At 40.0% G+C, this 23,228-nt stretch overlaps 1 protein-coding gene across 2 annotated transcripts in view; it reads right to left on the bottom strand.

The window, feature by feature from the left end:
- Nucleotides 1-1,884: 1,884 nt before the first annotated feature.
- The window catches only part of LOC127654130 (tensin-3-like), a 29,437-nt gene continuing 8,093 nt past the window's right edge, over nucleotides 1,885-23,228 (bottom strand). Inside the window, exons 3-25 of one of the 2 annotated variants that reach the window (XM_052141140.1) lie at nucleotides 23,063-23,097; nucleotides 22,753-22,936; nucleotides 21,333-21,383; nucleotides 21,072-21,194; nucleotides 20,866-20,930; nucleotides 20,529-20,612; nucleotides 19,842-19,954; nucleotides 19,569-19,629; nucleotides 19,342-19,417; nucleotides 16,275-16,404; nucleotides 16,101-16,166; nucleotides 15,878-15,994; nucleotides 14,806-14,904; nucleotides 13,405-14,688; nucleotides 11,882-11,951; nucleotides 10,848-11,707; nucleotides 7,374-7,598; nucleotides 7,190-7,267; nucleotides 7,014-7,091; nucleotides 6,636-6,804; nucleotides 6,297-6,365; nucleotides 5,982-6,011; nucleotides 1,885-3,688 (exon numbers count right to left, since the gene is read on the bottom strand). In XM_052141140.1, coding sequence (XP_051997100.1) covers nucleotides 3,550-3,688; nucleotides 5,982-6,011; nucleotides 6,297-6,365; nucleotides 6,636-6,804; nucleotides 7,014-7,091; nucleotides 7,190-7,267; nucleotides 7,374-7,598; nucleotides 10,848-11,707; nucleotides 11,882-11,951; nucleotides 13,405-14,688; nucleotides 14,806-14,904; nucleotides 15,878-15,994; nucleotides 16,101-16,166; nucleotides 16,275-16,404; nucleotides 19,342-19,417; nucleotides 19,569-19,629; nucleotides 19,842-19,954; nucleotides 20,529-20,612; nucleotides 20,866-20,930; nucleotides 21,072-21,194; nucleotides 21,333-21,383; nucleotides 22,753-22,936; nucleotides 23,063-23,097 — 4,206 coding nt within the window. In that variant the 3' untranslated portion in view covers nucleotides 1,885-3,549. Of the gene's footprint in view, nucleotides 3,689-5,981; nucleotides 6,012-6,296; nucleotides 6,366-6,635; nucleotides 6,805-7,013; nucleotides 7,092-7,189; nucleotides 7,268-7,373; nucleotides 7,599-10,847; nucleotides 11,708-11,881; nucleotides 11,952-13,404; nucleotides 14,689-14,805; nucleotides 14,905-15,877; nucleotides 15,995-16,100; nucleotides 16,167-16,274; nucleotides 16,405-19,341; nucleotides 19,418-19,568; nucleotides 19,630-19,841; nucleotides 19,955-20,528; nucleotides 20,613-20,865; nucleotides 20,931-21,071; nucleotides 21,195-21,332; nucleotides 21,384-22,752; nucleotides 22,937-23,062; nucleotides 23,098-23,228 lie in introns of those variants that run through there. The other variant, XM_052141141.1, reaches the window with a different exon arrangement.

A 23,228-nucleotide genomic window follows, 5' to 3' on the forward strand; every position in this document is an offset into this window, starting at 1 on the left:
CATGGAGTCACTTAAAACTCTGTTGCAGCATATGCCATCTCCTAGTATGTTGCAAACCATAGTAAAAACAGAGCGAACCATCCTGCGTTACAGAGGAAATGACACACTCTGTTCCCAGCTCACAACGGTAGGGTAAACGAGAAGCTTGTTTAATAAGCAAATTAAAGTGACAGTGCCAGAGACTTGAACTCTCACTGAATAGGGAGAACGTCAAGCCATAATAAGCTGTTCTTGCAGCTCTGGAAGAACGGCACCAGCGGCGAAACTTGGAGGCACGGCAACACATTTTTTTAATTCTTAAACAAGAAATCTTCAGGTATTGCCACTTCGTACCATTGTCCTGCCCACGGGGGGGAATTACGGTAAACATCTCACCTGAGCACGTATTTATCCACTAATGTAGCCCTATGACAAAGTATCCCTGACATAAACCAATGTGAGTGATTGTAGCATGCTGGAGCAAGCCGTCAATCGCCACAGAACAGGTGAGGCCACTGGATATGGAGAAGAGGAGGGACGCAGGCTCAAGCCGCCGAAAATTCTTCACGCTCTGTATCCTGTCCTCACTAGATTTAGGGAGGAGAGGGGGACAGCGTCAGCTTCCTCAGAAGCATGTCGAGAGCAATGCATTTGAGTATTACGCACTCGCAATAACACAATCAATCTCAACGAGCATGCCAGGCAGGGATAATGTTATTGACATAGCACCCCTCTAATCATAAACTCTGCCGAATGTGATCCCATCATGTGCGCCACACTTCACGGCCATACTGGACAGGCGAAGCCGCTCTTCATGGAGAAGAGAAATGCACGGCGTGAGCTGGTGACAAAACCATGCTCTATATCCTATCCTCACACATCTCCCTCGTGCGGTCCCTTGGGAGCCGCAGAAGGAGTATGGCAGGTGGAGATGGGACCGGCTTTGGCTTTTAGAACTAAAAATGAGCCGAGAGCAAGCGTCTTTTGAGATTCATACATTCACAGTGAACACAATCAGCCTCAACGACTACCGCTGAATGTGAAACACCGCTCATGCCTGCCAGACAGAGGGTTTTCATGTGCTTGTGGAAACATTTGCAAAACTCTATCTTTATAAAGATGTCTGTGGCAGGGCGGAGGGCGGGGCCGGGTTGTGATCCTACGCACCCAGTCCCGTATTAGGCTAATTATGCCTCCGTGAGGGTTAAAGGCTGACTGCAGGGGACCATGCGGGAGAGAGAGATTGTTTACGGACATGTCCGTCGTGTGTGTTTATGTTGTCTTTTGAGTTTATCATTAAAACTATTATTTATATTGAAAAGCCGGTTCTCGCCTCCTCCTTTCCATTGAATACCTTTACATCGTTAAGCAAATGGCTCATTACAATTGTGCACAGTATCCAAATACACATTCAAAGACAATCAGCTTATGTAACATGCTTATAGAAAATACAATAATTCAAATACACTCCGTTGAGTCCCACAGGCTGCAGAATAATCCTTTCACTGTGAAGCAGTCAAAATGGCAAAGATGCCTCACCCACCCGCTGTCTCACAGGAGGGAAAATCCACACACTGCCATTCAATGGTGAATGTAGTAATCCGCGATCGCCAGAGCACCACAGAGTGTTGAAGAAAACTCTGATCCATCCACAGTGAGAGGTGAAATATACATTTTGTGCCGAGTACGAGAGAGAGATTATCGGCACACTGAAGGAGACAATTGTGAGGAGATTGTGCTGTGCACTGCCATTATAACTATGATGCAGCATTCATGACTGAACTGAAAGGGAGCTACTCATTTGTTTTCTACATGTTTGTTCAAGTAATCAGTTTCTTGTCAGACTGACAGGAGATAATCTTCTATGTGCAAAGGACATCCAAGAAAACAGAAGCTGGTGCATGATAACAATTTTTAATAAAAGGACCTGAAACTTCCAGAAAGAAATATACCTTGAGCACATTATTACTGCAAACCTTTATTAAATAACTAAATCAGGCACTCTATTTCAAAATTAGAGTCGAGGTTTTGGTTTAATTTTTATTAACATTTTATTTCAAATCCATAAAATATTATGAATTTGTAAATGCTGAAATATGACTTTACCTCATGTACAGGCCACTTTGAATACAAAACAAACAACCAAAACCAAAATATTCTGACCATTTTTTTTAACACTTGGACAAAATCTAAATATAATGAAAATAAAAGTGGAACAATGGAATAACAGTCATACAGCTTTGGCATCCTGAGAGGTAGAATGAAGGCCCATTTTCTCAAGCTTTAACCAAAATGTCTAATTTATTTATTATTTTTATATAGCCTACTTTACTTTGCTTCATATAACCTTAATTAATAAAAAGCATTTGAAATGTGACTCAATTTCAACACCAACATGATCCTGACTGAGCCTGCATTCTGAGTTGTCTTAAAAGGTCAGTTTTTGTTTATACTTATCACAAAATGCTCCTCATTCTGTACATACACTGGCAGTTTGGAATAATGTACAGATTTTGCTCTTATGGAAAGAAATTGGTACTTTTATTCACCAAAGTGGCATTCAACTGATCGAAATGTATAGTCAGGACATTAATGAGGTGAAAAATTACAATTACAATTGGAAAAAAAAATAAAGATTCATAAAACTCTTTTCCAATGATCTGTTGTCCAATGTCTGTGTTTCTTTGTCCACTATAACCTTTTATTTTTGTTTTTCTGTTTTGAAAGAGGCTTTTTCTTTGCATTTCTTCACATAAGTCCTGCATCCCTGAGTCTTCTCTTTATTATTGCACATGAAACTGGTGTTGAGTGGGTAGAATTCAATGAAGCTGTCAGCTGAGGATATGTGAGGTGTCTATTTCTCAAACTAGAGACTCTGATGTACTTATCCTCTTGTTTAGTTGTACATCTGGCCTTCCATAGCTCTTTCTGTCCTTGTAAGAGCCAGTTGTCCTTTGTCTTTGAAGACTGTAGTGTACACCTTTGTATGAAATCTTCATTTTTTTGCAATTTCAAGCATTACATAGCCAACAATGATGGACTGACGAGTTTCTAGAGAAAGCGGTTTCGTTTTTGCCATTTTTGACCTTATATTGACCTTAAGACATGACATATTGTGGCAAAAAAAACAAAAAAACACAAAGACAATGTTAAGCTTCATTTAACAAATCAAATAGCTTTCAACTGTGTTTGATATAACGGCAAGTGATTTTCTAGCAATTTTGAATGATTATTCAAGGATAAGGTGTTGGAGTGATGGCTTCTGAAAATGAGGCCTGTCTAGATTTAATCAAAACTGACTTAGTTTTTTCAATTAGTGATGGTGCTGTTATGCACGATGGTGCTGATGGTGCATGTAATGTCATGACTATACTTCATGATCAGTTGAATGCCATTTTGGTGAATTAAAGTACCAATTTCCTTCTGAAACAGCAAAATCTGTACATTATTCCAAACATTTGACCACCAGTGTAAATGTAACACTGACATTATCCACTGCACTGCCCTCTTTAAATTTCCTTCTTTCAATCTGTTTTGTTCTTCTTCATCTTTCTAATACTGCATTCATTTTCACAGCTGCTGAGGTCCCAGCATGACTTTATTGATGAAGTTCACAATGGCCGTTGCTGGTTGCTCTGGGTCAAGCTCTGCAAACAGGTGACACACGTTTCCCAAACCACCATTGCGCCGTGCTACAAATCCAAACATCCTATAGAAAACAAGAATAAAAGGAAAATACCATGACAGATCAATAAATTAAGTGATCCTTATACTAAAATATACAGGGTCCCCACCAGTTTTGGGGGTAATGCGTTAAAAGTAATGCATGTTACATAATCAGATTACTTTTTCGAGTAACAAGTAAAGCAATATGTTTTTATTTTAGGCTATAATATCAGTTTCTTTTTAAATAAAGTAATGCATTGCTTTGAATTTCACCTCTTTCCCTCTACTGCAAGAAATCAGGAGTAAAAGTGTGCAAACTTCAGGAAGGAGATGTAGTGCATGATGGGCATTGTAGTTTTATAGAGTGTGAGGCCAGAGACTATTTAGCAGAGACAAATGACTTCTATTTAAATGAATAGGAGAAATTGGACTGCCCAACCAAGAAGCTTTAGCGCCCAACAGTCAATAGACGTAGAAAGGAAGCCCCACCTTGCAGGTAAAAGAGCCAATTGCCTTTTAGATACAGACATTGCCTGTCAATCAACTCGCTTATGCGCATTAGCTATACAAGCCTGGAAAGCCGGCTCAATTCACTGACTTATGCAGCCGAACTGCTCCGTGTTACAGCTCCATGTAACAGGGAGAATGGGATGAGATAAGCTAGCTCTGGATCAGTGGCTCCAAGCAACTTTTTACATCGATTGTATACACAGAGAAAATGTCTTACGTTTCTAAAAAGATTCTACATTTTTTATTTAGAATAAACAAGTATATTGATTCATGAAACACCCCATTTTTATGACATTTAAGTGGCATTAAATACGACTCCATTCAATTTGTATCAACATGGTGCATGAAGTTGAATGCGATCAACCAGTGGCATCTGTACACACCATGGATCAGCTCAAAGCAGTTGATATTCTTTTATTATGAGACACATTCCTTGAACATGTTAGGCTGGCATTCCCCGCCGAAATCTATCCTGACTTTTGAAGAACATCTTAAGTTGATTCTGGCATTATTGATGGGCACAGCACATGATGACATATGATGCAAGTTCAAGTGTTGGACTTTGCTGAATATAAATAAATTTGGCTAAATATAAATGTGGCTTGACATAAACTAGAATTGGCATGGTTCAAACGAAGTTACACTTACAAACAATACTAGACAAAGGATAATGATAAACATGAGGGCTTAAATACATGACATGGGGGAACATAAACCAATGATCAAACAGAACACTAAACAAGATAACAAGATTAATAACCTAAAACCAATGACAAACTAGAATTAATAACAAAGTAATAAAACAATGAACCAATGAAACAAGACACATGAACATGAACATGGAGGGAAACATGAAATCACATGACAAGAACCAGGAACTAGACTTTTCAAAATAAAAGATATGAAAACATGAACCAACAGAATAAACATGAACACACACATTAAACATTACAAATAAACTATGTTACTTTTTTAAGGAGTAACACAATATTCAAATGAGTTACTTTTAAATGTAATGTTACCAAACACTGGTCCCCATGCCCTTTGACCAATTCCAGGCCTAATATCTAAAGGGTCAGTTCACCCAAAAAGGAATTTCTCTCATAATTTACTCACCCTGTATGCCATCCAAGATGTGTATGACTTTCTTTCATCTGCTGAACTCAAATGAAGATTTTTAGAAGAATATTTCAGCTCTGTACATCCATACAATGCAAGTGAATGGGTGCCAAAATTTTGAAGCTCCAAAATACAAATAAGTGTCACATAAAAGTACTACGGACAACACTGGTGGTTACGTCCATATCTTCTGAAGCGATATGATAGGGTAAAAAACAGATCAATATTTATGTCCCTTTCCTTCACTTTCACTTTCTTCTGTTTTTAGAGATTCACATTCTTTCACATTCACCTACTGGGCAGGGAGGAGACTATATGACAAAAAAAGATGTAAATATGTATCTGTTTCTCACCAACACCTATAATATAGTGTCTGAACACATGTATTTAACCACTGGAGTCATATGGATTACTTTTAAGCTCTCTTTACGTGGATTTTGGTGGTTAAAATGTTTGGCACCCATTCACTTGCATTGTAAGTGAATGGGTGCATTTTTGGGTGAACTATCCCTATAAGGCTTTTAAAATCACTTGTTTTGTTTTTTAAATTAGCTAATTCTGACTGATTGAAAATAAAGTTGTCTCACTTTCAGATTTACAACATATCTGGCAATACACCAACAGAAAACATAACCATAAACTGATTCAAAGATAATCATGCACAGAGGAAAAAAATTAAAGAGTGTACAAGTCTAAAAAAAACTTACTTGCAGCAAGGGTTATCAGCATCAGTCCACCTGGTACACAAACACACATTTACAGAGGCTAAGCAACATGTACAAGCAGAGCAAGCAAGAGAAGAACATCAAAGAGGACAGAAGAGCATATGTGTGTGCAAAAACAACTGACGACACTTTGACACACATAGATCAGTGTGAGTGCCAAACAATCTCCTTTAAACATTTTAACTACACTGAAAGAAAGCAATGCAATTATGCTGGCTTGGGCATTGTAATAGAGTACAATGACAGGTCTCATTTCCTATTGTCTTTTTTAAATGTTTGAATAATCATGAATTTCACCTTCGATCCAGTGGATCCACACTGCTGAAAGTCACACTATGAATAGGATAATGTTGCCTGAAAAACAGTCTGGGAGAGAGAGAAGATATGGATTAATCGTGTGTGTGTGTATATGTGTGTGTGTGTGTGTGTGCGCGCATGTGTTTTCTTTTAAAGAGATGGACAGAATAAGACTTTATGAATTGCTTTATCTGTATGGTCTCATATATAAATCTTAAAGGCTTAAAAATATGCTTGGAAAATGAAATAAAGCCACAAGTTAACAATGCAAATTGAATTGCTTGGCCACCTGTAAGCGTTATTCAGTGTTTTTGTGTACTTTTTTTTGTGACCATGTACCTGCGCTGATTATCAGTGAGGGTGATGCCCTGTGTGGACACTTTGAAGTGGACAACTGTTGGCGAAGGACGAGGCTCTTGGGTCAAAGTGCACATGGTTGCCTTGGAGACAGCTTGTGGGCCAGTCAAAGATTCAGTTTCCACAGACTTTAGGTAGAGAACATTACAAGCTGACAATGAGAAACACAGTATGTAAAATAATAATGAAGAACATTAGATGAGGAAGGAGGACAAGGATCAGATGCATGTAAGTTTTCATTTGTAATTAATTTGCCATACTGAATACAAAATATCATGAAGTCGCATTATGATTAATAATCTCAACAACACTTTTCACAGTGCATTCTTTCCACATTATGATTTTTCAAAGAAAACTCACCTGCCCCCTGTTTCAACAGGTCTGCCACTGTGCTAGTGTTTGTTCCACTTTGCAACTCCTGCAATTCTCTAACAAGATCTGAAACGCACAATCAGAGACTCATGATACACTCGTATGACAAAAATTTACCTTGGATGCATTGCCATATGGCAGACAGAGGTTTAAGTGTGTTTGACCTTTATCTGGGATGCGCAGAACACAAGGAAGAGACACGGGTGTAATGGAGTGCTGATACACCAAAGCAGACAGGGAGCCTGGAAGGACAGTGAATAATCAGAATAAAATCAGCAGGGAGCGTTGTTTTAAAATCAGAACACTAGAGGCACGTACAGAAACAACGCATCTTCTTTTTTCTCTCACCAAAATAAGTTTCATTTTGGCAGCCTTTGATCTTCACTCCTTTTGCTCCACTCTCAATCAGGAAGTGCCTAACGAGCTGCTCCTGAGGGCTGCCCATCTCCCCATGGTTACTAGCGTGGGATGGAGGTGTGGCGACTTTGAGGGCCAATCCATATGCGCCTTGGAATGAATTACTATCCCTAATGAGGAAGCAGCCAGGCTCCTTATCTTTTAATACTGCGATAGCTAAAGGGGAGATATATATATATATATATATATATATAATACTTCTGTTAACAGAGTGACAGTTATATGTATTAATAGACTATACAACAGTGCTGAAAGAATGATTAGTCATTTTATTTTCAACTTGTTTGCCTATGCAAAGCTTGCAGCCACAGTGCTCGGGTGTTGTGAGTAGTTCATTTACAGTTGCTAAGGTGTTTCAAGTGGTTTTTAGCATGTTGCTATGCAATGTTGGGGAGTAACTAAATCAAAGTAGTGACGCTACAAACTTAACAAGGGGGGTGGGGGTGTACCCCCCTCCTTATTTGTTTGGTCTCAATAAGAAGCAATGTAAAAAACTACTAAAATGATTGATCCAGATGGAGAACAATGACCATTTAAGTGTTAGTTGGAGTAAAAATGTATTTTAGGCTTGACTTGTGCAGTTGTTGGGTGTCATAACAACAAAAAGTAGCTAATAATATATAAATACATAACAACATAAATGACCTCAGACTATCGCAGGGCCAGATTTATCATATGGGCAATTTGGCATGTACCATGTCCATGGGGGCACCTCGCAACTGCATTTTTTTAAATGGTCTTTTGTCAGTTTTAATGTCAATGATTATTAAAGCTTTTCAGTCTCATGAATCAAGTGTATATTTTTATCCATAATTCTGGACCGCTACTGAAGCAACACGTAGACGCCGCTGTCACATGGTTCCTGTAAATTTTCTCAGCTGTCCAGGATCGGCCAATCAACATAGTTTATTCTTACTGCATGAGGATTTGTGTATAGATATATATATACACACACACACACACACACACAAGCAACCCCTGCAGGAAAAACACTTTGTGTCTCGTAAGACTCAGACAGTGGCTAACAATATTTGCTTTTTCTGTCTGTTCCTCACACCAAACAATTTAGAAATGAGTCATATGGAGTTTGGAATGAAGGTGAGTCCAATGATGTTTGAATGTTTGGTGAGAAACCCCTGTTCATATTTTATTGTGTACTTTGTTTATATCTTACCCTGGAAAAGATACTTATACTGTTATAGGATATTATTTGTAACTATTATTACTTATTAGTAACTACTGAAGTGTTTAGGGCTGCACACTTGCAGTGCATTCTTCTGAAAAGTTTTATAAAATTGCTTGATATTGTGTGGTCTTGTGTGCACCCTGCATTACTCCATGTCTGGAAATTGAAAACGTGCATCCGTTATAAATCTTGGAATACTTCCACGCTCAGAAAAAGGTAGAATGCAGTGGGAAGTACAATTCATTGTTGTGAATCAGTTCATTCGGATGATTCACAGAAATTATAAGGTTTAAATAAACAATTCACTTGAGCCCTAATGAGGAAGTCACATCAAGTTCTTTATTGGGTCGGACATGTGAATGGTGAGCTCTGCGCACTTTGCTAATTGTATTACTATTTGTGTCCTAAACCGGTGAGATTTGATACACCCTGATTCTTAACTGTTCTATGAAGACAATATGTCAAAGAATTCAAAATCCTCAGGCTCTGGAGATATTAAAAGACACTTACGTGTTCAGACCAGGGACTCAGTTTTGACAGTGCGGCAGGGGAGATTCAACTGTCAAGCATGTCGTCAATGCTGGCGAAGGTCGTTGTAGACTTGGAGGATCTTGCTGTAATATGTCGATCGATCACTGCCATGGAGACGAAATTCACTGAGTTGGTTTCAAGAATTGGGGATGTCGAGAAATGGATTGATTATCTGAAGTCATCGGAGAGGGAATTAGCTGCTAATTCGCTAGCGACCAAGATGGACTTGCAAGGCATTAGGGAAAAACTGGAGGATTTGGAGAATCGTAATCGACGAAACAACGTCCGAATTGTTGGAATTCCTGAGCACGAGGAAGGCTGAGATATGGTAAAATTCCTAGATGGGCCTTTCCGTGTCTGCTCGACATAACAGGCCATAAACTGGAAATCGAGCAAGCTCACAGGGTTCCAGCTCAGAGATCCGCTGCGGGAGACAGGCCCTGATCAATTCTGGCTACATTTATGAAATTATCCAATAAAGATCTTGTTTTGAGTGAGATGAGGAGTAAAGGAAAGCTTTCTTGTTCCCAGACTTTGCTAAATCGTCAAGAGAGAAACGTGACACCCGGTAGCTGCGGTACAAACAAATGGATTAATTTCAGAATATTTTACTCTGCAGGGTTGCTCTCTTTACCCATTATTGTTCTATCTTGCCCTGGAACCATTAGCAGCCGTGATAAGAAAGGAAGATGATTTGCCAGGGGTGGTGGCGGAAGGTGTGGCGCATAAGCTTTTGCTTTACGCAGATGATATTTTGTTATTCGTCTCCGACCCACTAGATCTATGCCTTGCCTCCACAGGATTATTAATTCCTTCTCTAAATTCTCAGAATATAGAGTCAACTGGTCTAAAGCCGAAGCTTTGGCTCTGACAGCGTACTGCCCAGTAACGGCTTTTCAACAAGCACCTTTCAATGGCCCAAACATTAAGTATTTCGGCATTTTATTCCCAGCATATTTGTCTGATTTAGTTACAGTTAATTTTGACCCTTTAATAAAAAGGTTTCCGAGTGATGTGAGTAGGTGGGCTTAATTACATTTATCAATGATTGGGAAGGTTAATGTTATTAAAATGAATTGTATTCCAAAATTTAACTACCTGCTACAATCTCTCCCTGTAAATTTCCCCCTCTCTTATTTCAAGCAATTTGATGGCATAGCGAAAACCTTTATTTGGAATGGTAAACATCCCAGATTACATTTCAACAAATTACATAGGCCGATTGACATAGGTGTGCTAAGCCTACCCAAAATTTTGTTTAATTGTTATGCATTCAGTCTCAGACATTTGGCTCATTGGTTGCTTCCACATGAGAGAGAGCCCCTCCCTGGTTTTGTGTTGAACAGGAAATCATTGCCCCTATTTTGCCATTGCAAAGCCTTTCTATCAAACTAACTGGAGAAGTTAAGTCAAGTTTAATGTGAATAATTTATTCCATATTTTATGTTGTGTTTGTATGTTTTATGATTGGCAAAATATGAGAATATTTTGCTCATTTTAATATCTTTCAGATAAAATCATTATTCCAAACACTTAGAAAAGTAATAGCATAACTCTTGTCAACAATCTGCCCGCATTAAGGTATAATTCATAGAGCAAACCTTAATACTTAGGGTTATTGGTTTGTTCAAATCCCTTGGTATGTTCAATAGTAATAGTGATGAGTTTGGAGATGCAGACGTTCTTACCCTGGTCTCTAGAGATGCCCGGTTTGTACCAGTACTTGGAGCTGTCTTGGACAAACTTGGAACTGAGGCGGTTTTCCATTTCCTCCACTCCACTAGAGGGGGTTGCTTTCTGTCTAGCTGTTACAGGCAACTCAGAGGAGAAGGACACATGAAACTGGGCAGAGGAAGTAGGAGGTTTTGCAGCTGATTTTAATGAGCTTCTGCCACTGCAATCAAACACATTCTGAAGGGGTGTTGAGCGTTGCTTTTCAGGAAGAGGAGGTTGGGGTAAAGAGGCTGGGATGGTAACAGCAGTGTAGCCAGTATACGGTATATGGGGCACTGTCAGAAGAGAATAGCTGTTTGATGCTATAGGGAATGAGGGTGTGACATAGCCATCAGGGTCAGGCCAGGGTATGTGTGACATAGCCATCGATGCTCTAAGGTCACTGTTACTGCTTTCCCCATTGGATGATGAACAGGCGGTTAAGGGGCTCAGGCTTTGTTTTTCAGCGTGGATTTCAGAGGTGGAGCTTCTCTCTGGAGAGCTAATAGGTGGACCTATTGAGGTTGATGTTGTAGTGTAGCATGAGTATGGACGCTCATCTTTATTCTGCTCTGATTCTAGGAAACTGTTGCTGAGAGAGCTTGGGGTGTACCCTGACTCCACCCTTTTGTATATTAGAGTGGAGATAGGGCATAATGTAGCTGTGTTAGATGTAGATTCTACAAGGGGTCTTTGCTTAGCCTCGGAGTGCTGTGGTTCTGTTTTTTCTATAGTTTCCCCATTGACAGGGGTGACAGCAGTAATCAGAGTCCCAGGGAGAGTCTCACACTCTTGACCTATGCTTTTCCCTGGATCTCCATCCTCCAGTGGTCTGCTGTTAGAATACATAGAAGGATAGTATAGTGAAAATACAACTACATTTTTTTTTATCCAAAACATGCCAGCAGGTAAGTGATCGGTTTAAAGCATCTTGCTTGCCTCTTATCACAAGGATAAAATAAAAAGTGTGAATGAGACTAAATTAATGTATATGAAGGAAGATAATTACCTGTCCTGGGTAGAAGAAGAAAAGGCCTTAATGTGACATTTATCAGCTTCTATAGCCTTGATACCCCCATCTGTAAAACACATAAAGAGTGTGGGGGTGGGGAGTGTGAGTACATGCTAATGTACTGTTTTAGCAGATATACAACATTTCCCCATTTTTTTTTCATCTGGGAAAATGGACAAAAAAGATTGTTGACTCATCTTGTTCACAGAGGCGGATTTTTGACCTTAACACCACCTGCTTATGGGGGCCTGGGTAGCTCAATGAGTAAATATGCTGACTACCAACCCTGGAGTTGTGAGTTCGAATCCGGAGCATGCCGAGTGATTCCAGCCAGGTCTCACTAAATCGGGCCGGTTGCTAGGGAGGGTAACCTCCTCATGGTCACTATAATGTGGTTTGCTCTCAGTGGGGCACGTGGTGAGTTGTGCATGGATGCCGCGGAGAATACTGTGAAGCCTCCACAGGCTCTATGTCTCTGCGGTGATGTGCTCAACAAGCCACGTGATAGGATGTGCAGATCGATTGCCTCAGACATGAGATTATTGAGATTGAGATTATTCCTCCACCACCCAGCTTGAGGTGAGCCACTACGCCACCACAAGGACTTAGAGCGCGTTGGGAATTGGGCATTCCAAATTGGGGAGAAAAAGTAGAGGAAAAAAAAAACACAATCTGCTAATGACTAGCATGTAACATATCATGGCTTTTGGCTATTTAAAAAGTGCTTTGATAAGCCCCACCCAAATTCCTGCATAAAATAGAACAGTCTGGTTGCAGAAGTAAAAATCAAAAAAATATTCTCCGTAGACAATTTTTTTTATTGTTAACATACAAACCTTGAAACACAGACCTACCGTGAGCTCCGAGCTTGTTAGTCGATAGTACGTATATGATTCTGTTAAACCCATCAGTTGCCATTATTTATACAGTTAGAAAATGTAATTGTTTAATAGTGAAATTCCTGTTTAAGAACTACACCATCCATGTTGCTGAAGAGCAAAGATCCACCAGTCAGAGAATTGCGGCAAAAGAGCCCCGCAGCGACCTCCCCACTTTCGTGACTCACTGTAAATTATGGAATCCAATCGGTCTCCCTGTTCTCTCAAACTACTTATGTATGTGTTGTATATTTTTGAATAATTTGCCTCAAAATTCAAATATATTGTTTCTGTAATTATAATCAACAACTTTAAATCTTTAAATAGTTTTACTTATTTTCCATAATGTTTAATTGGATTACATCATTCACAATGCTTCATGGGATTGTAGTTCATGCCCTTGTGAAATACGTCAAGTACACAGTCTTTTACATTTATCTTGTTGTCCAATTTTCAAATACTTCTCCCTATGGGAAATCATTTATGGGAAAAATACTTCTGGAACCAAGACAACTGAATAGTATGCAGGCACTTTTGCGCTCTATAGGAATTACATAACACAGATAAGAAAACTGCATTCTTCAAATGGGTTCATGGGATCTTTAAAGACTATAGTACCATGAGGTGCATATATGTGATTACCAATTGTACAGTGCTGACTTTCCTCATCTGAAGCATTGTTGTGATTGTCTCGTTTTGGGGATGGAGTGAGAGCAAGTTGGGAGGAGTTTGTGGAATGACTGATAGAGGCGTAGCCAGGACTCTCTATAAACCTTTGTGGAGAGCAGGGACAGGTGGGATAAGGGCTGTGGTAGCCACTGCTTTGTGGGCTAGAATATGGACTCAGTGGGGTAATATTTTCAGGTTGGGTGTCCATGACATATACTGCTGGGTCTTGCTTTGGAGCAGTGTGTAATTTCACTGGTGACATCACTGTTTTTTGATGCCAGTATTTGGAATCTTGAACTCCTTCCAAATGAGATTCTGCTCTTCCATCCCTCCAGTGCCCAGGCCCAACCCTCATAAACCCAAACTCTGCCTCTCTAGACCAAGGTAGACCCTCTAACTCTCTACCTCGTAAAGAATAGAGGGCAACATCCTCCCGTAAATGGGAACATTCTCGGCAAGAGCATGATGTTGGTGGAGCTGAGTTATAACATAACTCTTGGTAGGGTCTGGAAAGCAGTGACTGATTGGGGGATAGAGAAGGAGGCATGTGGATGTGACCCCGAGGCAGGGCAGAGCAATGGAACAGAGGACACACCTCCCCAGAAACAAATGTGCATGTCTGTGGAGGAAGTGAGTGGGAATGGGAAGACTGTGAGTGGAAAAGGGGCATTTCTTGAGTGGGGCATGAGTACAGGTGTCTGACTGCTTCAGAGCGGACATGGTGCAGAAAGCGCCCTCTCTCCCATAAAAGATCCGGCTGGGATACACACAGGTCTTGGACTCCCAATGGAGTGGTGCGGCAGCAGGGAAGTGTGTGGTGTTTGGGTTGGACCATTTGTTCCAGTGCATGTGGGTTGGTCATATCTGGGCCACAAAATGAATGAGAGTGGGAATACGGACGACCATAACAGGACTGAACAGTACGATCTTGTCTGAGAGTAGCGCAGTTGCCATCGTCCAGTATTGCTGTTTCTCTGTGTCTGCCCCTATCTTCGTCCTTCTTTCTTATTTCTCTTTCAACATGGGACGGAAGTGAAGAGTGGGACATGGAGGGTGAAGAGGAGTGATTTGAGTCTGTGGTGAGTGAGAGAGGCTGGATGGAGTGACGAATGAGAGGAGTAGAGGAGGAATGACAGGATGAGTGTGTGGAGGTTTTGATAGAGGCTGGGCATCTGCTGGGACTGGAGCATAGTTCACGACGCTTCTTCACCTGAGCATACAGACTGCCGTCCAAAGGCCCACGTGTGTGACAGATATCTATACATCACAGAAATACACAGTGACAACCATATTATTCGAATTATTGGAAATTTGATTCATTGATGCATTTATTTGCTTAAAAGTGAATATATATATATATATATATATATATACCTGCATCTTGGTGATATCGATCTTGAGGATTTTCACATGAGTTTGGAAGTCCAACTTCAAATGGTGTTCTGTTACACTTTTCCAAGTGAGAAGTTACAACTTTTCAAGATGAAATGAATAAAAAATATTTTTCAATTTTCTGTAAAGCTTCTTTGGAACAATATATATTTTAAAATGTATAGTATTTATACTATACAAATAAACTGATTTGAAGTGAATGATTAGTCACATCTTCGGTGCAGGGGCACAGCTAACCATTTACGAGGGTGTATGCATTAACTATAAACATGTAATGCAATTTTTGCAAACTCATTTGTCATAATGCATATCCCGTTTTTGCACTAATGATTTGGAGGGTATTAGCAGTGTTGAGTGCATGAATCTGATGAACTTGGCATGACTTAGTGTACAACAATATACTTGAACTGAATTTGGATGTGTGTGTGGGTGCATTTCTTTTCTTTTTTTTTTTTTTTGGCTATTAACTCTTTTTATTGATTCTCATATAGAAAAAACAGAGTAAACAAAAATATATATTTATCTTTAACCACAATTATTTTCCCCTCCTCTCCCTGTCTCTCAACAAACATCCCTGTGGTCAAAGCTTAAATGACACAACGCACACATATAAACAAACAAAACAAAACAAGCATTTGTGAAAATTTAAATATAAAAAATGAACAAAAAAAGAGAAAATAAAGAATTCCACAAAGAACAGAATCCACAATTGGCACCCCAATTTTGTCTCTCTCCACAGAGCATTCCAGAAAGGAAAAATACATGCCCTATTCCTTACCATACACGTCTAATTTGCCAAGCTGTTTAAATTACATCTTTTCAAATGCCGCCACCCTGCCCAATTCGGTGAACCATTCTTAAAATGAGGAAGCACAACCTGACTTCCATCCTCTAAGAATTAACTGTCTGCCAATCATTACAATAGTTTTGGCCCAGCTATTTGTATATTTGACACCTTGTTTAATAAACGCTCCATAACCCAATGTACATAGTCTGGGGCAGAATGAAATATGAGTAGATGTGTGTGTTTAGTGTTAAGAGTGATTACACACACCCTCAACACTATCCTGATGGTGAAGGTTAAATTTCTCGTATGAGTCCCAGCGCACAACAGGATCCGAAGTGCTGTAATCTACAGTAACTCCTGGTTCATTCCCCTGCAATTCTCCACCTTGAAACACACGCGCACACACACACACACACACACACACACACAAAGCATAAAGACAGAGCATGAATGGAGTGATGGTGGAAAAGTGTGGTTGATTGGTATGTACCTCTTGCCCTTTGTGGTCTAGAAGAGAAGACTAACTCCACTGTGGCATCAGCAGGGAAATGGTCATCTATACACATACATAAAATAAGCATAATAATTATTTTCTACTGATTTTTAGAAACTATTTCAATGGGGAGTACAATCAAACAAACAGTGTGTAAATATACGTGTTTACCTGTGCAAGCATGGTCAAGTTCCCCTTTGCCAAATGCAAGCTGAGATTCATGAACACTGCAGGTGTGAAACTGAACCCTGAACACACATTCTTTCTTACACACAACTGAGTTGTGATGATAACACTTCACCTAAAGAAAGACAGAATGAAAAAAAAAGCATTAATTTGCATTCATTCTGGAGTCTTTTCATTATCATTTAATGATTTGAAGAATATTTAATGGTGCTTTCAAGTCAAGTCAAGTCAAGTGGTTTTTATTGTCGTTTCAACCATATACAGTTAGTGCAGTACACAGCAAAACGAGACAACGTTCCTCCAGGACCATGGTGCTACATAAAAACAACAAAGGACCAACACAGGACCACATGAGACAACACAACGAAATAAAATACCTATATAAAATACCTATATATACCTATATAACGTGCACGTGCAAACATGTGCAAAGTACGGGACAGTACAACAAATTACTGACAATGAACAGGACAATAGACACAGTGCAGCGCCGACCAGTACTCAGTAGTGCAAAAAGATGACAGTTTCTAAAAACGTAAACATAACATACTATGAGATAGTGTTCTATGCACATAGCAGTTATTGAGGTAGCAGACAGTTATAAAGTGACTGTAATTAAAGTGCAACTCAGGACACGTGTGTGTGTGTGTCAAACCAGTCTCTGAGTATTGAGGAGTCTGATGGCTTGGGGGAAGAAGCTGTTACACAGTCTGGCCGTGAGGGCCCGAATGCTTCGGTACCTCTTGCCAGACGGCAGGAGGGTAAAGAGTTTGTGTGAGGGGTGTGTGGGGTCATCCACAATGCTGGTTGCTTTGCGGATACAGTGTTTTTTGTAAATGTCTTTGATGGAGGGAAGAGAGAACCCAATGATCTTCTCAGCTGTCCTCACTATCCTCTGCAGGGCTTTGCGCTCCGAAACGGTGCAAGTCCCAAACCAGGCAGTGATGCAGCTGCTCAGGATGCTCTCAATAGTCCCTCTATAGAATGTAGTGAGGATGGGGGGTGGGAGATGTGCTTTCCTCAGCCTTCGAAGAAAGTAGAGACGCTGCTGGGCTTTCTTGGTGATAGAGCTGGTGTTGAGGGACCAGGTGAGGTTCTCCGCCAGGTGAACACCAAGGAATTTGGTGCTCTTGACGATCTCCACAGAGGAGCCGTCGATGTTCAGCGGAGTGTGTTCACCTTGTGCTCTCCTAAAGTCAACAACCATCTCTTTTGTTTTGTCGACATTCAGGGACAGGTTGTTGGCTCTACACCAGTTCGTCAGCCGCTGAACCTCCTCTCTGTATGCTGACTCGTTGTTCTTGCTGATGAGACCCACCACGGTCGTGTCATCGGCGAACTTGGCGATGTGGTTCGAGCTGTGCATTGCTGCACAGTCGTGAGTCAGCAGAGTGAACAGCAGTGGACTGAGCACACAGCCCTGGGGGGCCCCAGTGCTCAGAGTGGTGGTGGTGGAGATGCTGTTCCCAATCCGGACTGACTGAGGTCTCCCAGTCAGGAAGTCCAGGATCCAGTTGCAGAGGGAGGTGTCCAGGCCCAGCAGGTTCAGCTTTCCAATCAGGTGCTGGGGAATGATTGTGTTGAATGCTGAGCTGAAATCTATGAACAGCATTCGAACGTATGAGTACTTATTGTCTAGGTGGGTGAGGGCCAGATGGAGGGTTGTGGCGATGGCATCGTCCGTTGAACGGTTTGGACGATACGCAAATTGTAGTGGGCAGCTGGGTCTTAATGTGCCTCATGACGAGCCTCTCGAAGCACTTCATGATGATGGGTGTAAGTGAGACGGGACGGTAGTCGTTGAGGCAGGACACTGAAGACTTCTTTGGCATGGGGATGATGGTGGTGGCCTTGAAGCACGTTGGAACGACGGCGCTGCTCAGAGAGATGTTGAAGATGTCGGTAAGAACATCTGCTAGCTGGTCTGCACATCCTCTGAGCACTCTGCCAGGAATGTTGTCTGGTCCAGCAGCCTTCTGTGGGTTGACTCTACGTAGAGTTTTCCTCACATCTGCCGTGGTAAGACAGAGCACCTGGTCGTTGGAAGGAGGGGTGGTCTTCCTCGCCACCACGTCGTTCTGCACTTCAAACCGAGCATAGAAGTCGTTCAGCGCATCTGGAAGGGAGGCATCTTTGTCACAGGCAACTGATGTTGTCCTGTAGTTGGTGATGGCCTGGATGCCCTGCCACATGCGCCGCGTGTCACCGCTGTCCTGGAAGTGACTGTGGAGTCTCTGGCCGTGTGCGCGCTTTGCCTCTCTGATTGCCCGTGACAGTTTGGCCCTAGCTGTTCTTAGGGCTGCCTTATCGCCTGCTCTGAAGGCGGAGTCTCGGGACCTCAGCAGCGTGCGCACCTCCGCAGTCATCCACGGCTTCTGGTTGGAGCGTGTGGTGATGGTCTTGGAGAAAGTGACATCATCACTGCACTTGCTGATGTAGCTGGTCACTGATGCTGTGTATTCCTCCAAGTTGGTAGAATCGCCATATGTTGCAACGTCCCTGAACATGTGCCAGTCAGTACACTCAAAACAGTCCTGAAGAGCAGAGATGGTATTCTATGCTATTTGGCAATTTGAACAAATCCCTAACCCTTTGTATTAAACCTTGTTGCATAACTCATCCCCCGTTTGTGCTACAGATTTGACTGATACCTCAAATAGTGTGGCTTGAAACAAGGCGTATTATTACCTTTCGAAGCAAGCAGACTTATGATATTCACCTGGCGGACAATAAAACGGTGATAATATACCATTGTCTTAAATTGAAGGAGGGACCCAAGCCATACCTAGTGACCAGAGTAGATTGGAAGAGGGCTCTTTAAGTAATTGCCAAGCAACTACCCAGAGCAATTACACAACAATGCACAAAAACATGCCTTAGCAATAGCATGAACACGCTGGAAACAACCCACAACAAAAATGGCTGCCAGTTTTGTACAGGCAAATACCTTTAAAAATGTAAGAACTTAGTCTAAAATATTTCTGCCAATAAAATAAATAATAAAAAAAGAATACAAACCATATACTAAAACAAAAATACAAGTCTTTCTTACCAGGATGTCTCCCTTCAACAGTAGAGCTGGCTCGATATTTATACACAGCATTTTACTATTGGGACCCTGAATATCACTGTAACACATACACAGAATACATACAACAAGAGTCAGCAAAGCTCTTTTTTTGGTCTTTTTATTATTTATAAGGTAGTCAAGAGAGAAGAGGAATTGATTAGGAAAAGTTGGTGGTGGTGGTGGGGGGGTGATTCAATGGACACACTTACTATTTGGCAGACGAATATACCAACTGCAATGACTGATAAATCTTTAGGAAGGGAGAGTAACCTGTGAAATGCAATGGGATTTGTGAGGAAATTCTGCAGATGGTGTTATCAGTGGATGCATACAAGTTGACTTATACTGTAAAGCTAGATGTGTTCTACATACGTGTGTGTGTGTGTGTGTGTGTGTATGTGTGTGTGTGTGTGTGTGTGTGTGTGTGTGTGTGTGTGTGTGTGTGTGTGTGTGTGGATCTGTATTTGATGGTGTAGGCCTACCTCCTCCTGACTGGTAGTTGAGCAAAGCTGGAATATAAATCTGATGCAGAAACAGTGATGAGCTGTTCATCTTCATAGTGCCAGAGAGAAGACTGGCAAAATAATATATATACCTGTGATGACAGAGATAAAAAGTTCTTACTGTAACTAACAATATTTGTGCTGCCTTTCATTAGGCTCATCACACTCATTTCTGGAATTTCGACTTGATTTTATCGATATCTTTAATTTGTTTCATCACAAGTAAATAACAACCTCAAACAGGTTTCCTGAACATTCCCTAGTCTGGCAATAGTCAATCTAACAGGAAGTTACACCTAAAACTTAGGCCTTTGTTTTAGCCAATGTTCCTGTGTCGGGCTTATCAGGATGCTCAAATAAAACGAGCAGAAGTTTTTGTTTCCATTTACCGAAGCCATTAAAAAATGCACAATTTACAGTCAGCCATGATTAATATATTCTACAAGCAAATGTCAAATCACAGTTGGTTACTGAGATAAAGAGAGCAGTAATCGGCTGGTCATATGATCTTAATGCAATATGTTGGCACTCATGGGGGCTTCATCTAATGTGTACATAGTTTTAAAAAAAAAAATTGTGAAGAAGTGCTTTACATAATTTTTTTAAGTGTAAAACCTTTTAATGAGGAAAAATTATACTACAATTATTAATTAAAGTTGGTTATACCTGTTCTGAGAGGGCTGGAGAGAGGGAGAGATTTTTTCCTCGCAGAATTTCTTCATAGCAACTGTGGAGAGAGCCTGATCAGCCCTGCTCACTCACACACACACACACACACACACACACACACACACACACACACACACACACACACACACACAAAACAACAACCATTACATATTAGAATAAAATTACAAAAAAGAGCTCTTGTAAGGCACTTTATTATAACCTAATTTTCTGAGCAGATCCAAGTCTATTTTTTTTTAATGAAAATTTCTGAACTATTTGTGGTGATGTTCCTATTCTGAATATCCATAACTGGTTAGTGTTTTTGTGTAAGTACCCTGCTGATATCTTGCTATAGTGCATGTAAGCTGCTACAATTACTCCTGTTTTCCCTTTGTTTCCCTGAGGAAGAGACAGGTAGAGAAAAGGAAAAGGTTTATTTTTAAAAACAAATAATAATTCTGGATTCTGAGGTAGTCTATTTCTCCCTCACAGTCAAAATACACAATTATATTAAACATCAAATTATTTCTGACTCCTAACCTTGCAGTGCAATACAACTACATTTTGGGGGTCATAGGCCAGCCAGCACTCCATGGTCTTGCAGACAGCGCATATTTTATCAAGGGGCAGGGCATGCAGATCGGGCCAGCCGAACTCTTCAACCTGAGGCAGAGGAAAGAGGCATCCCAGAAATGCAGAAAGACATGTCAAAACAGTAAGTGACAGAGTGATTACTTTTTAAATATCTGGAGAGTGGAATTACTAACAAAGCTGATTTTAATCATTTAAGGATGAAGATACCTTTGGATTAAGCTTGCAGATATCATGCCGTTTCTCTGACAGATTTATAAGCTGTCAAAGAGTGAAAGAGAGAGTGCTTATTTATATAACCTTAACACTCAACAATGTACAGGGGTAAATCTCACAAAGCATGTCTATGAGATGTCTGTCACTGATTACTGAGACATGGGACAAAACATAAACTTTACAACTTAAAGGGATAGCTCACCCAAAAATTATAATTCTCTCATCATTTACTCACCCTCATGCCATCCCGGATGTGTACGACTTTCTTTCTTCTGCAGAACACAAACTATATATATTTATTTTAAAGAATATCTAAGCTCTGCAGGTCCATTCAATGCAATTGAATGGTGACCAGAAATCAGAAGTTCCAAAAATTATATAAAGGAGGCACAAAAATAATCCATAAGACTCTAGTGGTTAAATCCATGTCTTTAGAATTGATATGATAGGTGTGGGTGAGAAAAAGATCAATATTTAAGTGCTTTTTTACTATCAATCTCCTCCTTTGACCAGCCCAAACCAGAAGGTGGCTGAATGCTAAAGTGAAAGTAACTTCCACACCATAGTGTAGAAGTGAAAGTGTAGATTTACAGATAAAAAGGATCTGTTTCTCACCCACACCTATAATATTGCTTCAGAATATATGGATTTGACCACTGGAGAGTTATGGATTACTTTTATGCTGCCAATTGGGCCTTCAAAGTTCTGGTCAACATTTACTTGAATTGTGAGGACTAAAATAGCTTAAATGTTCTTTTAAAAATCTTTATTTGTGTTCTGCAGGAGACAGAAATTCATACACATCAAGCATGAGGTTGAGTAAATGATGCATTAGTTTTTGAAATGGCAACATTTCTACTATGAAATTAATCAGAGATGATCATTAGAATTTTCTTAAAACAACTGTATAAATTTATTTGATTTTCTCTTTATTTTATCAAAGTAATGACATTACATAATTACTAACTACACTTAAACCACCTATCCTCAGAGCATACAGCACTACATCATATTAAAATGAATATATTTAAAATAAAGAAAAATAGAAATAGAAATATGTATCTTTAAAAGTATAATGTCCTAAGACATTGATTTAAAAAATATATACCTCTTTAATAAGGGTTATATACTATAATTTGTGATCAGTTGAACGGCAATTTGGTGAATTAAAGTAACAATTTCCTCCCAAAAGAGTAAATTCCTTTGCATTATTCCAAACCTTTGGCCACCAGTGTATATATACAGTATAAAGTATATATACACATACATGCACGCAATAAAAATATTATAATCAACACAAATTAATTTATTAATTAATGTATTTGTTTGCTGTGAGTTGAAATATGACTCATTACATACATGACATAATCCATCAGATTCAACCACTAAGATTTTAAACAGCAATTCAACTCACCAGGAACTTATCTTGATGTTTACATTTCAATATGGCTGCTACTTCCTTCAAATTTGCACTGTAACGTTGTTCTTCCAGGTCAGATAGAAAGAGGACAGAGATTATACGCTCAGTGATGTAGGTCAGGTCAAAATTATAATGCCTGTCCGTCAACCTCTCCATAACGCTCTCCACGCTGTCTCTACTGTGATCCACACAACACATAGAAAAAAAAAGTGATACTCATATACCATCACATGCAAACTTCAATAATTTCAGAAATTCACTCTTTTTTCTGTCATTCAGGGTCAGCCTCGTGATTAGCACTTACCTGGGAGGGATGTTCATTTGGTTTTGGAACGAGGGCTGAAAAAGATCAGATGTGGTACAAACTATATTTCAGAAAACTTAATAATTTAGTTAAGGGCATAGTTCATCATTTACTCACCCTCATGTTTTTACAAACCTGTATGATTTTCCTGTTCTTTGGACAATCT

This window comes from Xyrauchen texanus, chromosome 13, assembly GCF_025860055.1.
Source record: "Xyrauchen texanus isolate HMW12.3.18 chromosome 13, RBS_HiC_50CHRs, whole genome shotgun sequence".
Classification (NCBI taxonomy): domain Eukaryota; kingdom Metazoa; phylum Chordata; class Actinopteri; order Cypriniformes; family Catostomidae; genus Xyrauchen; species Xyrauchen texanus.